Source organism: Puntigrus tetrazona, chromosome 5 (assembly GCF_018831695.1).
Source record: "Puntigrus tetrazona isolate hp1 chromosome 5, ASM1883169v1, whole genome shotgun sequence".
Classification (NCBI taxonomy): Eukaryota; Metazoa; Chordata; class Actinopteri; order Cypriniformes; family Cyprinidae; genus Puntigrus; species Puntigrus tetrazona.
In genome coordinates, this window is record NC_056703.1 from 1,450,001 (window position 1) to 1,464,604 (window position 14,604).

At 35.9% G+C, this 14,604-nt stretch overlaps 1 protein-coding gene across 2 annotated transcripts in view; it reads right to left on the reverse strand.

Annotated features, from left to right (window-relative positions):
• ksr2 (kinase suppressor of ras 2) overlaps positions 1-14,604 on the reverse strand; it is a 70,284-nt gene that overhangs the window by 25,597 nt on the left and 30,083 nt on the right. For both annotated transcript variants that reach the window (XM_043240640.1, XM_043240639.1), the window contains exons 6-7: positions 6,783-6,958; positions 800-869 (exon numbers count right to left, since the gene is read on the reverse strand). In XM_043240640.1, coding sequence (XP_043096575.1) covers positions 800-869; positions 6,783-6,958 — 246 coding nt within the window. The remainder of the gene's footprint in view (positions 1-799; positions 870-6,782; positions 6,959-14,604) is intronic.

The following is a 14,604-nucleotide window of genomic DNA, read 5'->3' on the forward strand; positions in this document are numbered from 1 at the left end:
AGACAGATATGTGCAGCGTATGCCCAAAGATAGGCACTTCGGCAGTAATTCTCAATTTAGAATAATTTAATAGCGACCGAGTATCTCTCAATATCTCCTTTGCGTTTGTGCACTTGACGGACGCACGAGAGGACAAAGGCCGTACGGATGCGTGGCCAGATGTTTCGCAGAATTGCATGGAAGTTGCTTCTTCTGTCTCTGTCCCTTTTTGCTTACACCTAGTCGCATTTGCCATTCCCCACAATAAAAGAGCCACTCAAATCTCCTGCGATAGAGTTCCTCCGAAGGGTCACTGTGCATCTATTTCCCTGATACGAACAGAAGCTGACAGTTAATAGAATATGACTAATGGGCTCTGACAGTGTCAAAGTGTCTTCATTAGATTGAAGCCGTACTGTCTCGCAAAAGAGGAGGCTGGCTTTAGTAAGCAGCTCGCATCGCCGTAGCCAGTTTGAAGTTGATACGAGCGTTTCAATTTTTTGGATCTGTTTGCGTTTCGAAACTGGCAGTTGTCCATCTAGGACGACACGCAGGCGCTGATTCCCGCTTTTAAAGTACCAGGAAAAGACATTTTTAGCCTCTATGGCTAAAACGCTATTATCTCATTAAAACCCTTCGATCGCAAAAGCAGCGTTTCGTGGTCTAAGTACAAACGCAGGCTCTTTGTTGGGCTCGGGATCGGTGGTATTTGAAGTAATCGCGTCATCTGATTTGAAAAGGCATGGCTGGAGTTAATTGGCTTGACTTTTTTTTTTTGCAACCACTACCTGCCACACATTCACATCTGCGCAAAACTTACCTGTGTTTTATGGAGTTGCCGAGGTCTCTGCGAGGTATTTGAGGAGACCAGCGAGGAACAGACAGAGTATCTGGAACAGAATAGTGATCGAGTTAGATTAAAGTCAACAAATAATTCAAATTACAAATAACTATTATAAACATTCAAATCACTTTCATTGAGAGTTATTATAATTATAAGTATTATCATTTCTGGATGAGCTATAAAGTGGTTATTAAAGTGCAACAAGTTAGAAGAAGCCAAATATATGATTTTACTTTAGTTGAGAGGTTTTCTATATAATTATTATTTTTTTTATATAAATTGATAAATATTGCAATGTTTACACTACCGTTGGGATCAGATTTTTTAAAATTATATTATTCTTTTTCAGCTTTTATTCATTTTTATTTTAAGAACGCATTAATTAGATGGATTTACTGTAACGGTGACATTACTGTATTTTATTTTATTTTTTTTTTATTATTAAGTTTCCATAAGCGTTTTCAACACTGATATCCTTCTTGAGCATCACATCAGCATTTTAGAGATTTGTAAATTACGTTTCGAAATACATTCAAATAGTTTGTTATTTCAAATTGCAATGATTTGACAACTGAACAGAAGATAAAAAACACGCACATTCAACGGTAGCGACTTCATTATTAATTGAATTTAGAAAAAGCACAAATCCTTAAATGCTTAAAAAGATTAAAACAAATAGAATTTCAATCTGACGTCTTCTGTCATCGTTCAGATGGACAGGATCTGATAAAACCTAAATGGAGACTTGTAAGACAATAATCGCATTTGCTTCCCACAGCACTGTTAGTTCAAAAGGCCATTCATCAGATTGTCCATGCTCAATTATACTTCATTTATTTATGATTACGAGATACGATGACGAGCACACATGCACACTCACACACGCTCACAATAATCTGTTCTGCCTTATTCTAAAAGCTTAAAAGACTGCATGAAAAAATATGAGGAGCCTTCCATTCATAACCTGCCCCGTAGTCTGCCTTTGATTGCATCCACTCTTATATTCACTTGAGATTCCCGATGACTACCTCTGTCAATGTGCATTGCTTGATGCTTTTATCAAATATGGATTTGAGTGTGTCTCTATTGTGACCTCAGCATTCTGCTCGGCTGGTTCTTTCAGGTGGATCAGAATGAACACCGAGTTTTAAATTAGATCAGAGTTTTGATATGATGTTTGTTCTGGGTGCTGGACTTCTTCTGAATCACAAGTCATTTCGAGGGGAAAGCAGAACAAGTATATGAGTGTTTTCCAGGGGTTGATTTTTATGAAAACAGACAAATTTAAACTGTTTTTTATATGATGTTTGCATTAAAATATTCTTAAGCTGTTGGGTTATATTTGTAGCAATACCTAAATATACAAAAATCATTAGGACATGGGATCGCGAATATGGTCAAATGTTTAAGTTGCTGTAATTAAAAACAAGCACAATCTGTTTAATATGTCATACTGTTGTGCACATGAGTGTCAATTACTACTTTTCCACAAGGTTACAGGACTCTAAAAACCCATCCACAGTGATCAAAGAAAAGAGCCCCTGCACTGATGTCTTTTAATGATACCTTTAATAAAAAATGCTCAGACAATAAAAACCAATGTTATTTTTACATTAGCAAAGTAATTCTGCTCATGCTAAGAGGAATCTATATGCTAGAATTAAACATCCTATAAATACAGATGCATATAATAATAAAAAAATAGAAGCTGTGCTCCGCTACTGATAACTTTATAACTGATATATGCATCAATTTAGTAGTCAGCCAGAGATAAAAATAAAAACTATTTTTGTTAAACAAAATACATTATATATATATATATATATATATATATATATACAGAATATATATATATATATATATATATATATATATATATATATATATATATATATATATATATATATCTCAAAACATTATAATTAACAAAAATAATATTAATAAAAATTCTAAAAGCTAAATGCTAAAAATATGAAACAAAATAATAATAGCATTGAAATAATACTAAAATGCATTTTGATTAAAAATAGATAAATAAATAAATAAATTTATAAATTGATAAATAAATTTATTGTGAAATCATTAAAACGAGTTATACTTATACATAAAAATAAATGTTCTAAACGGGTGGCATAAACTACCACATAACACTGCAGTGATAATTTTAGACAAAACACTCGCTTGCCTGTTTCTATAGTTACCGCTCAAAGTTTTAAAAGAGATGATGCTAATTATAACAAAAAAAAAATTCTTATTTACTATAATAATCAAATACATCTGTAAGAATTAAAATGAAGCCAACTGAAAAATGATCCAACGGCTGACAAAAAAATAAATAATTCTGTGGTGGCAGCAAAGTACAAGAACTGTATCAAATATAGAATGATTACCATATTTCTATACCACGGCATTTACATGCTACTTAAATGTAAATCAAATCCTTTCATCCTATGAAGAAACAGAGAGAAATGGAGAAGTCTTTCATTAGTCTCGGCTTTACCTGACAAACGCACGTCGTTTCACAGCAGGTGGATGTTTTATCCGCAGGCACGCGCACAGACCTACTTACTCGCGAATACAAACCAGCATCACTACAGAGCAGGTGAGTGTGTGTTTTAATTGGTGCATCTAAAAAAACTAAGTTCAGCACAAATATTGCTAAAAATACCAAAACTACCAGAGGCGGATGTCTAATTTGCAGAAAAACATTCATATGTTTCCCATTTTCCCTTTTTATACCAACACGCAGTCATTAAAAACCACCGCGTTGTCTCAATCGCTCAATTAACTATCAAATGCAGACATTACGAGACGAACTAGAGTTTGTTCGCGCCAGATGAAGCAACAGTTGGCCAATCGACCAATCGCATGCCGGCGTTAGTGATATAAATAATACCACAGGCATCTTACAAACAGACAGACTAAACAAAATGCTTTGTAAAACAGTGACTAACACAGCGGTTCGCCTCTCAGTCTTTTCATTATTAGATATAGTTTAATAAGATTTCAGCTGAGAGGTTTTTTTTCAGCAGGGAAAACATGAGTGACGTTAAGTACATTTAACACCTGCTGTTGACCTGCTCTTAAACAATTCTGCCGATTTGACTGACAGCCTGATAAATGATGTTATAAAAGTGCTGCACTGCGTCTTTGTGTCATGAGGAGAAAGCGTTGCAGCCGGGAAATCGTACAGTAGTTCTACAGCTGGAAGCTGACGCACTCTCTTTAGAATATTTTTGTAAATGTACTACAGAGTCCGCAAACTTTCTAGAAAATAATGAACTTATAGGGAGAGGAAAGGAAACGTGCGACGCCTTGGTACAAATCACAATTACAAACAGGTGTATTTTGACTGTACTAGTTCCTTTTACTTAACGTGCGTTGTTTTATTTTGCTTTTGTTCTCACATCTTCTCCATTTCATCAGTCCAAAAGTAAAAGTCTGTGGGTAAAGTGCAAAACAAAACAAACAAATAAAATGCTGCCTGTGCGCCTGTGTATCATTCACTCATTCGTTTAGTTTTTTATTTATTTTCCCACATCTTCTCAGTTTTATCTGTCTTCATTCATTTATTTATTTATTATTTTTCCCCTACATATTCATATATTGAGCTGTGGGTAAGGTGCAAAAAAAATTTTTTTTTATCTGTGTACCTGTATATTATTCATTAATTTATTTATTTTTCCATATCTTGTCAGTTATGCTCGTCCAAAATGTCTCTGTGGATAAGATGCAAAATGTAACCCTAAATTGTGGAATAATATTAATATTGATATTAATAAAATTACGTTGATAATTGATTAATAAAAAAATAACGGTCATAACAATAACTATTATTATTACAACCTTTATTGTTATAAACCATTATCAACATTATCAGACGCTGTGCATTTATTTGCCATTAGGATATCAAAGTCTGCACATACATTTCTATTTAAATGCGAACATTTTAATTTCTCCTAAATATCTACGATTCTTAAAACAAACTAAGATCTCCTGACTTACGAACGTGCAACATCCAAACACCAAGAATACACTCTGGCTTGTTCCCCTTTCTCTGCACTATTCTTAACTTTCAGTTGCGATGTTTAGAGTTGAGCTACCAGTAAACATTTCATAGCATTGCATGCACTGTTTGTATTGCGTGTGCATGTCAAGAACTCTAAAACCGTGAAGTACAGACCTTGGGCAAACTGTTGCGTGCTGTGTACAATAATACTGTCACCACACGCAGAAAAACAACAGACATATTAACCATGGCTGACGACACTCGCGAGGCCTGGTTACTGCCACCGCGTCCGGCCTGGAGCCCCATCGGGAGGGCCAGAACGCTAGTAATACCATTACAGCGGCTGCCACAAACACAATGAGATTATACCCCTGAAAGTGGTTTATCGGAAATTCAACTATAACGATCTTTCATCTGGTTTTGCAATAGACTCTTGCATCCAAAAGCCTGGAGGAATTTAGCTGTTTGGGTAAACAGTTTTTGTTAATTATATGAAAAACCTTTTTCATTTAAATAAAAAAAAAATTCAATAAATACATGTTGTTGAAAAATCGCTCACCCGTAGGCAATGGATCTTTTGCAGTAAATGGGTGCCATCAGAATGAGAGTGCAAACAGCTGATAAAAACATTGCAATAATAATCAACAATAAACAACAATATTTGTTTCGAAATATTTTAGGCTCTTTTTCGTTGCTGATTTAGTGGATAGAAAAATGCATTTTACCCAAAAGCAACAGTTTGGAGTTTTAAAAATGCCTTAATGGTTGATTTATTACAAACACTCAGCTTTTTATCTTATGAGACATTAACTGATGAATCGCAGTCATGTGGATTACTTGTGTAAAGTTTTTTATCAGCTGTTTGGGCTCTCGTTCTGACGGCACCCATTTACTGTACCATAGCTGAGCAAGTGATGTAGTGCTACTTTTTTTGGGGGGTGAACGTTTCATTTAAATTACTGATTGCAAATAAGATAAATAAAAAATAAGAACATTAAAATAGAATATTAAATATTTAAATTTGTTAACATTAAATATTCAAGTAAAACAAATAAAAAGAAATACATAAAAAACACTTAAAATTACACAAAAGAAAATACAATTATAGAATTACTAAAATCAGTATAACTGAATATAATTGTTTTTAATATTAAGCTTGTTTTTAAAATAAATAAGTAAAAACACTGCTTAACTGTGGTTAGATTTCAATAAAAAAAAAAAAAAATATATATATATATATATATATATATATATATATATATATATATTCCTTACTAATTTGTCAAAACCATCAAAACAGGGGGAGATGAAATAGAAAATAAAAGATCCTAACAGTTACCTCTCCGGATATTTCCCACAGTGTTCAATCTACAAAGCATACAGCAGATTGCCAAAGCTTGGAGGGGGTCTATCATTCATAATTCTGGAAACAAGCAGTCAAAACTTTTCCCTCCATCTGTACGATAATCTCATTCCAAAACAGACTCTTTTGCGTCATTCTTGTGTCATTCCCAGTCTTCTCACATACACACGGCTTCCGTTCGGCCCATTATTCCTCTAATAGCCCACGCTAAGAGGCCCCCAGTGTAGAAGACATTGGGCTTGGACAATATGCGCTCACACGGTGCCAGGTGTCCTGGGACACATGTGGGCTTTGGGACGCTGCCCTTTAATAGGTGATGAGAAGGGAAGTCACATTGTGAAAGAAAACGACAGATAAAGTTGTAATTGAACGACGTGCGTCATCAGACACCTGTCAACACTAGCCGTGATCTAACGATGTTGACCGACCTACAAGCATTTGAAAGTCTTTAAATACGCACTTGGGATAAAGCTGCAACGCTATGAAAAAGAAATATAGATGTATACACAGTTTTATATGCATAGCTAATCATCTGTGTTTTAGGTAGGACTTAAACAATATGTTTTCCTGCAAAGGCTGTTACTCACTTGATGAGGGGGTGTCCGAGTGCACCGGGGGTGTCGAAGGGACAAAATTGGGGAAAAAGAAGGAGCGGAGCGAGTGATCGGAGTGGAGAGGAGAGCGCTGGGTCGGCAGGTTTTCACAGCTTCCAGCCACACTGCTGTGGATCTTCAGGTTCAACGGCTTGTTCTTCTTTTTTGCTCTACAAAGAGAGTCAGAGGAAAAACAAATGAGCCCAAAATAAGACAAGATCACAGTGTTTACAATGTTGTATCTGGTTTCAAAACAAGCTCTTGCACGTCATGCTCCAGAAACAGATTTAGCTTCAAAACTCTGAATAGATCAAGTCACATGCACATGCATGCTTACATAAACTCATGTACTCAGAAAAAAGAACTGATTCGAATTATGGCTTGGGTTGGCTTGATTAGGGTTTGGTGGCGCATTTTAACCAGTCACACACCGGTCCCTTAGACACCAAAATGCAGTGCAAATTTAGAGATCTTTAAATCAGTCTTTAGACCCTTTAGTAATGACAACTAAACCTAATGAGCTAAATTCTGTTAGTAATTTTGTGAATTTTGGCAAGTATAATGGCCTATTGATAATCAAAAAGAAGTATACAGTAGATAAATAATTAAATGAAAGTAACATTTTAAATTAAATTAAATTAAATTAAATGATTAAATTAAATTAAAATAAAATTTTATAATAAAAACAAAGAAGTAAAGTAAATTAAAATAAATTAAATTAAGCAAATTAATTAAATTAAATTAAACATTATTAAATAAATAAGTGAATAAATAAATGCACAAACATTTTGCAAATAAAGCAGCGATTCATAATTGCTTCAGTGATAGTTAGTCAAAGCATCTCCTAAAACAAGTACTGGCATAATAATGTAAATTCAGTGTAAATTCATCAGAATTGTAAGCGTAAGTATACTTTCAATAGTTCCACGAGACCTTGCCACAGGAGACACTCATTCTTGCACTGCTGAACAATGTTGCTTGCAGCATCTTTAAGAAACTGCTTATTTAGAACTTATTTAAACTGCTGTTTTTTTTTTCTTGTGAACTCAGGAAAGCCAACTTTCCAACTGAGTCACACAATGAGAGATTTCTGGCTTCAAACAATGAATAAACAGACCACAGGTTATCACGAGGGCACAGTCAGCAATTAAAAAACACATTATACCATTCAAATCCAATTAGATCCATTTATTTTCTATGTGGGTGCATGTTTGCAAGGGCAGATGTCGTGCTGTTCAGAACGTCCTCCTTTCTTCTCTATGAATATGTCATCATGCCACCTTTCTCTTAACTTCATGAAGTCTATCATGTTTAATAATCGACAGAATATTCAAATAACGAAACAACTGTGAATTCTGCTCATTCATGTCATTATTGCCGTAAGCGACTTCAGTGAGAAAAGAAACTGCAAGATCCAGATGCAGCTGAAAATATGCCTTTGCATGTATGTTTTTATATGTTAACAAGCATTTTCAATAGAACATTCTTCACATTTCTCCAGCATGTACTTTCAATCAGCAGTTTTTTTATGTCAAAATGCATGCATGTGCAAAAAGGGCTTGTGCATTTCTACTTGTGCGAAACACGTAAATGCAAAGGATGAATTTTGCCAAATGTTCGTTATAAAGGCATTTCGTATTAATAAAAGAATATTTGGGTGAACTTTCCCTTTAACAACAAATTAGCTGTATCTGTTAAGCTAAATAATAAATATTATGAATCTTTCATAATAATTATTGACGCTTTTTTTCTCAAATCATCTATCACGCCAGATTGTACTCCTCCACAAGTCAAATTTGTGTTTGAAAACCCAATATTAATTTGCAACTAGACAGCAAAACAGTTTTCACCATATGAAAGAGCTCGACTTGAATCAAAAGAAAAGTGTGGGCATCAAAACATCCCTGATTGGTGATTTTCAATGGTCAGATCATTCACTGAACCCACTTCTTAATGTAATACATGAACAAATTGGATTTGATTTTACCCTGTGTACATGACGTGTGTCCTATTGGTAAAAGCATTGATATTTATGAAGCTTTGAAGTAGGACATGTCAACTAATAGCAAATTAAAAGGGAAAAACTCACAACACGATGCAAATCATTAACAGGAAGATTCTTTTAAGTAAAAAGAGTGATTTAAGCCTAAAAAGGATCAAAGACATTCATTGTTCAGCAATGGTTAGGTATTTTTGGTGCATTGTGCGCGTGTTTATGTGTCTACCGCCGATGACAACAATGTGCAAGACTCTGAGAGCACAATGCATTAGTGTGTGGATTTGACAAATGCTGACAGTTTGTGTGAGAGAATCTTTCTTATTGTGCAGGAATAAGCAGAACGGTGAGGTGTGTAAACGCAAAAGCGAAGAAAAAGGGAGTCGGAGAACAGGAGAAAAAACAAACAGGCAAATAAAGATGGATCAACAGGGTGACAGGCAGAGCAACTGACTGGCAGCAAACTACTGATGACACATTCTTTTTCTTTCTTTCATGCTTTTTGCTTTATTTCGTGGCCTCTCTCTTTTTTTTTTTTTTTTTTTTTACTTCCTTACTTTTTATTGTGTTGTCTTGAAGTTTAAGGTCAGGTGTAAAGTGCCAAATTATTTGACATTTGCATCAACATTTTAGGCAGTGTGAGGTTTGACATGAATTTTAATTTTTAAAAAATCCATAAGGCTGTTAACTGATTAAACTGGTAATTAAATCAAATCACATATGTGACATTTCCTGAGAGAAACCCCCAAAACGAAGAAAATCTTATTTCCATATTATTGATAAAGCTTCATTGCTGACCTACAAATAAGAGGAATAAACAGTATGTTTATTGTTAATGACAATGATTTCATTATTGCATTTCTCAATGAGCATTATTAAATTTGAACAATGGGAAAAATTAGGGAAACTTTAGGGGGAACTCTTTTAAAAATATTTAAAAATAAAATTAAATCAATATGTTATATCATTGACATAAAAGCAGGTAAATTTCTTTCACATATACATACATGTACACACATTATCATGTTAAGGTGAGTGTAAATGCATGAAGATGATGAAGAACAACTCAAAATGTCTTTAATAAATCATCAAGGGTAAATCCACAACAGAAAGCAGACAGGAAACGCACATAGAGACGACAAAAAAAGGACTGAACACAACTTAAATTAGGAATCTAATGAGGAACAGACAGGTGAGGATGATTAACTGATAACTAGCTAGGAACTAACAAGGACAGGAACAGAACACAATATGGGCAAACAGGAACTAAACAAAACATGTCCATATAGGTCAGACACTTCTCCCCTCGCGCCAAAGGAACAAAGGGAGGACAAAGGGGTGGATGTGTGATAAAGATGGAATAGTGAAGGGCTGACAGGAAGGCAGGCAGACAAGACTGGAGGGACACCGAGGATGAATAACCTCCAGGGTGGCAATGAAAGAGGGAGGATCCAAAAAGGAGACAGGAAGAGCCATGGCGGACTGGACAGGTGGAAGCAGGAGGAGCCAGAAGGGAACACAAGATGCAGCTAAGCTGGCAGCCCACCGTGGAGCCAACGGAGGGAGAAGACATGGTGAAGGAAAGGCTAACAAGTCCAGAGGGCCGAACAATGGTGGCACAAGGAGGTGGTTGAGCCTGAGGTCGAGCGGATGAGACAGGGCTACGGGGAGGCTCCGGGGGGCCAATTTGGAGGCAGTGATCCAGAAGGCAGCTGTGGAGCCAAAGCGACAGAGGACCAAAATGGAGCTAGAGTAAAGGAGGAGCCTGACAGAGCAGCTGGAGGAGTGAAGACCCGAGGTGATGGAGCTGAGAGCACATCTAGCACCTAATTAAATTAACTGACATCAGGTCTGTAACATGATTAGCTATAAAAGATTTACAGAGACAGGGCCTCTTATAAGTAAACATGGGCAGAGACTCTTCAATCTGTGAAAAAATGAGTAAAAAGATTGTGGGATTCCTCAACATCCGATTGCAAAGACTTTGCAAATCTCATCATCTACAGTGCATAACATTATCAAACAATTCAGAGAAACTGGAGATATCTTTGTGCATAAGGCACAAGTCCAAAGACTTTTGTTAGATGGCCGTGGTCTTCAGGCCCTCAGACGATACTGCATCACTCATCGGTCGTGATTCTGTCATTGGGCCCAGGAATACTTCCAGAAACCACTGTCGGTAAACACAATCCACCCTGCCATCTGCAGATGCCAACTAAAGCTCTATCATGCAAAAAGGAAGCCATATGTGAACGTGGTCCAGAAGCGGCATTGTGTCCCGTGGGCCAAGGCTCATTTAAAAAGGAATGTTTTAAAGTGGAGAAGTGTTTGATGGTCAGACGAGTTCAAATTTGACATTCTTGTTGGAATCTCAGATGCCATGTCCTCCAGGCTAAAGAGGAAGGAGGTCTTCCAGCGTGTTATCAGCGTTCAGTTCAAAAGCCAGCATCTCTGAGTATGGGCAGCTTGCAAGTTTTAGAAGGCATTATGAATGCTGAAAGGTATTTAAAGATTTTAGAAAAACATATGCTCCCCTCAAGGTGACGTCTATTTCAGAGAGAACTATTTTGGGACCTGTAGCAGGCATCACATTTGAGATGAGCACATGTGCATAAAATTGTAAAAATTTCTCAGTTTAAACATTCATTATGTTACCTACATTGTACTGTGAATATATTGGCTCTTATGATTTGAAATTATTATAGTTTTCATTTATTAAAGTTTAAAAAACATTCGAACATTTCCAGAATTTAGGTTGTATTCTCAAGGAGGGAAAATAATATAATTCTACAGGTTCCTGACTTCGACAAAGAAAGCAGCCCCAGTGAGCTTGTTGTTTTTGTAGAGCTGTCAAAGGTTTTTGGAAATGATCTGTTTGTTTTGTGCATGTGTGGCAGTGCTGTCACTGATGACAATGATATGTAAGTGTCCAAGCGCGGAAGGCATTAGTGTGTAGATATGACACATACTGACAGCAGATGTTCTTGAAGGTGTGTGTTGTGTGAGTGTGAGTGTGAGTGTGAGGCGATAGTGAAGCTTTTGAAACATGACGCAAGCACGAAAAAGGTGACAGGGAGAGACCCTGACATGCTGTTACTTCCAACCTCAGAAACCATATTTAAAAAAGAAAATGATTAGGCAGCAAGGAACTAAAAGCCGGTTCTACCACATTAATCACAAATGGAAACCAATTATCTACTCTGCAACAATTATTCATGAGAAGTTGTGTAATAGTCATTTTGCTGCAAAATTATATTTTAGAGGAAAAGATGATTTTCAAGGTAAATTTATTAAAATATCTCAGCCAGGGACAAACACACACACACACACACACACACATATAAGAATAACCATATCCGATTTCAAAAGCACCTCTAATGATGATCATTAAAGAAAGATCAGTCTGCCTTTAGTTGTATAGAATTGTCTTTTACAGTTTTATTTAGTCTCATCTTTTCTTCTTAATGGCCCTCCTTTGGTTCTGAAAGGACTACTATCGTACTATAATTAATAGAAATGATTCAATAAAGTAATTTAAACCTGCAGTCTGTAACTTTTTAGTGTTCAAAAATGACATTTAAATAATAACCATATACACCATGAATCCATTTTCCATACTGTGTTTTTGGCTTGTCCTGAATCACTATGGTACACCTATAATGAGTGTTTATATTCAGACTATTTTAGACTGGTTCGTGTAGGTATACCGCCCCGTAGGTATCTGCGTGATTCGTCATAGACATAAAGAGTGAGAAGAAGCTCCAGCTACAATTTTCTTCCCCAAGATGCATGCAGTTCTGTTTATGAATGGCTAGTTAGCTTTAAAGAAATGCATACGTTCAAACTGAATACATTTTTCTAGTAAACAATAAACATTACAATGATCACACAAAACCATACTTACTCACTGACAAAGACTGCTACCTTTTGAATTTATAAGCTGAAATTTAAATTAAATTGGCCGCAGCGCACAGAAAATTTTACAATAACGACAGGAAAAAAAGGAATTTACTGAAATGTGTTTCATTTAAAGGAGGTTAGCATTCAGAAAAATAAACTGTTATATCTCTGTTTCTATTTATCAATCCATCCGTCTTTGTACATCAACCCATCTTTTATCTGTATATCGAATTCATCCATCTATCTTTTATCTACCTATCCATTAATCCATAAATCTTCTATAATTTCCTCCATCTATTCATCTTTTATCTAGCCATCTTCTATTCATCCATCAATCTGATATTAATTCAGCCATCCCTCCTCTATGCAGCTATCCATCTTCAGTTCATCCATCAGTTCATCCATCCATCCATGAATTTTCTCTCAGTCATCATCCTTCTTTTATCTTCCCATCCTCTATACAACCATCTGCTTTCCATCCATCCATCCATCCATTCATCCATCCATCCATCCATCCATCCATCCATCCATCCATCCATCCATCCATCCATCCATCCATCCATCCATTCATTTTTCCACCCTTCCATCCATTCATCTATCATCGTTTATTCCATACATCTCTCCATCTATTGTCTAACAATTCATCCACCTTTTATTCATCCATCTTCTATCCATCCCTCCACCCATCCATCCATCCATCCATCGTTCAGGCTTTTTGAACTTCCAAACAAGACCTTCAAGCTAACATTCATATAGTGCGAAGAGATTCATTTTCCTCCTCTCAAACTTGAAATACCTCCTTTAAAATTTCAATTAGATTGTTTGCTACCTCGGTTAAATTTTATAATTGGTTTGGAATTCAGAAGGTATTCTCAATTTAATTATGAATGGCGCACAACCTTAGACACAGAAACACTCTCACAAAATATGTGCCCATAAACACCACATTAAAGAAACAAACTGCAGCTGGCCACCTTCTATTGGTCAAATAGTGTCTTATCTGGACTAAGCAGTAATGAGCAGCAGACTTAGTGCCGCTAGCCTGGTTATGCGAGACTGTAGCGTAATGCCTACCTGGGACTTTCCCCTCAGTAAGACCAGTGCTAATAGGGAGGCACATGGATAGTTAGGCTTCATTATACCTCACCTCTGCTCATTATTTGCAACTCTGCTCTGCAGAACAGAGGGAAAAATGTGTCATTGAGGTGATGAAGGGGAGCAGGGGGGCAATTTAATTTATCTACTTAACAAGGTTTTATATTCAAGATAAAGAGACTCACGACTCAGACCATAAATTAAAACAAAGTGTGTACTAATGTTCATGTGTGCTGTTATGCAAGATTAGGAAACAGTGAAAATGAAAACAAAAATTTACCATGGTAACAAGAGATTTAAAAAAACAAACAAACAAAAAAAAACAATTAGCACTGCTAACAAAATATTACATTATTATTTGTCACACACATGTTTTTCAAAACACCTAGAAGTAACAGTAACCATGACATTTCGGCCGGAATTATGGTTACCATGGTGAATTTTTTAAGGGAAAGAAAGGCCAACTGTTATGGCATTTTTTCTTTCTTATTAAAGAAATAGTTCACTTCCTCGCCACTGAATGGGTGCCGTCAGATTGAGAGTCCAAACAACTGATAAAAGCATCTCAATAATCCACAAGGAACCCACACCAATTAAGTCCATCAATTAATGCAGTGCATAAAGCTGCGAGTTTTTAAAGACAAAAATCCAATGTTTTTAACTTCAAATCCTTGTTTCCAGCTAAAATACAAGAATAATAATGCTAATATTGCAAAATTTCTTTCTCCATTTAAAAAGTTGTCTTGTCTGAATCTGAAGACAAATATGCACAGTACCGTTTACGAGCATTTTGATGTTGTTATTATATTTGGCCAGAAGTGATTT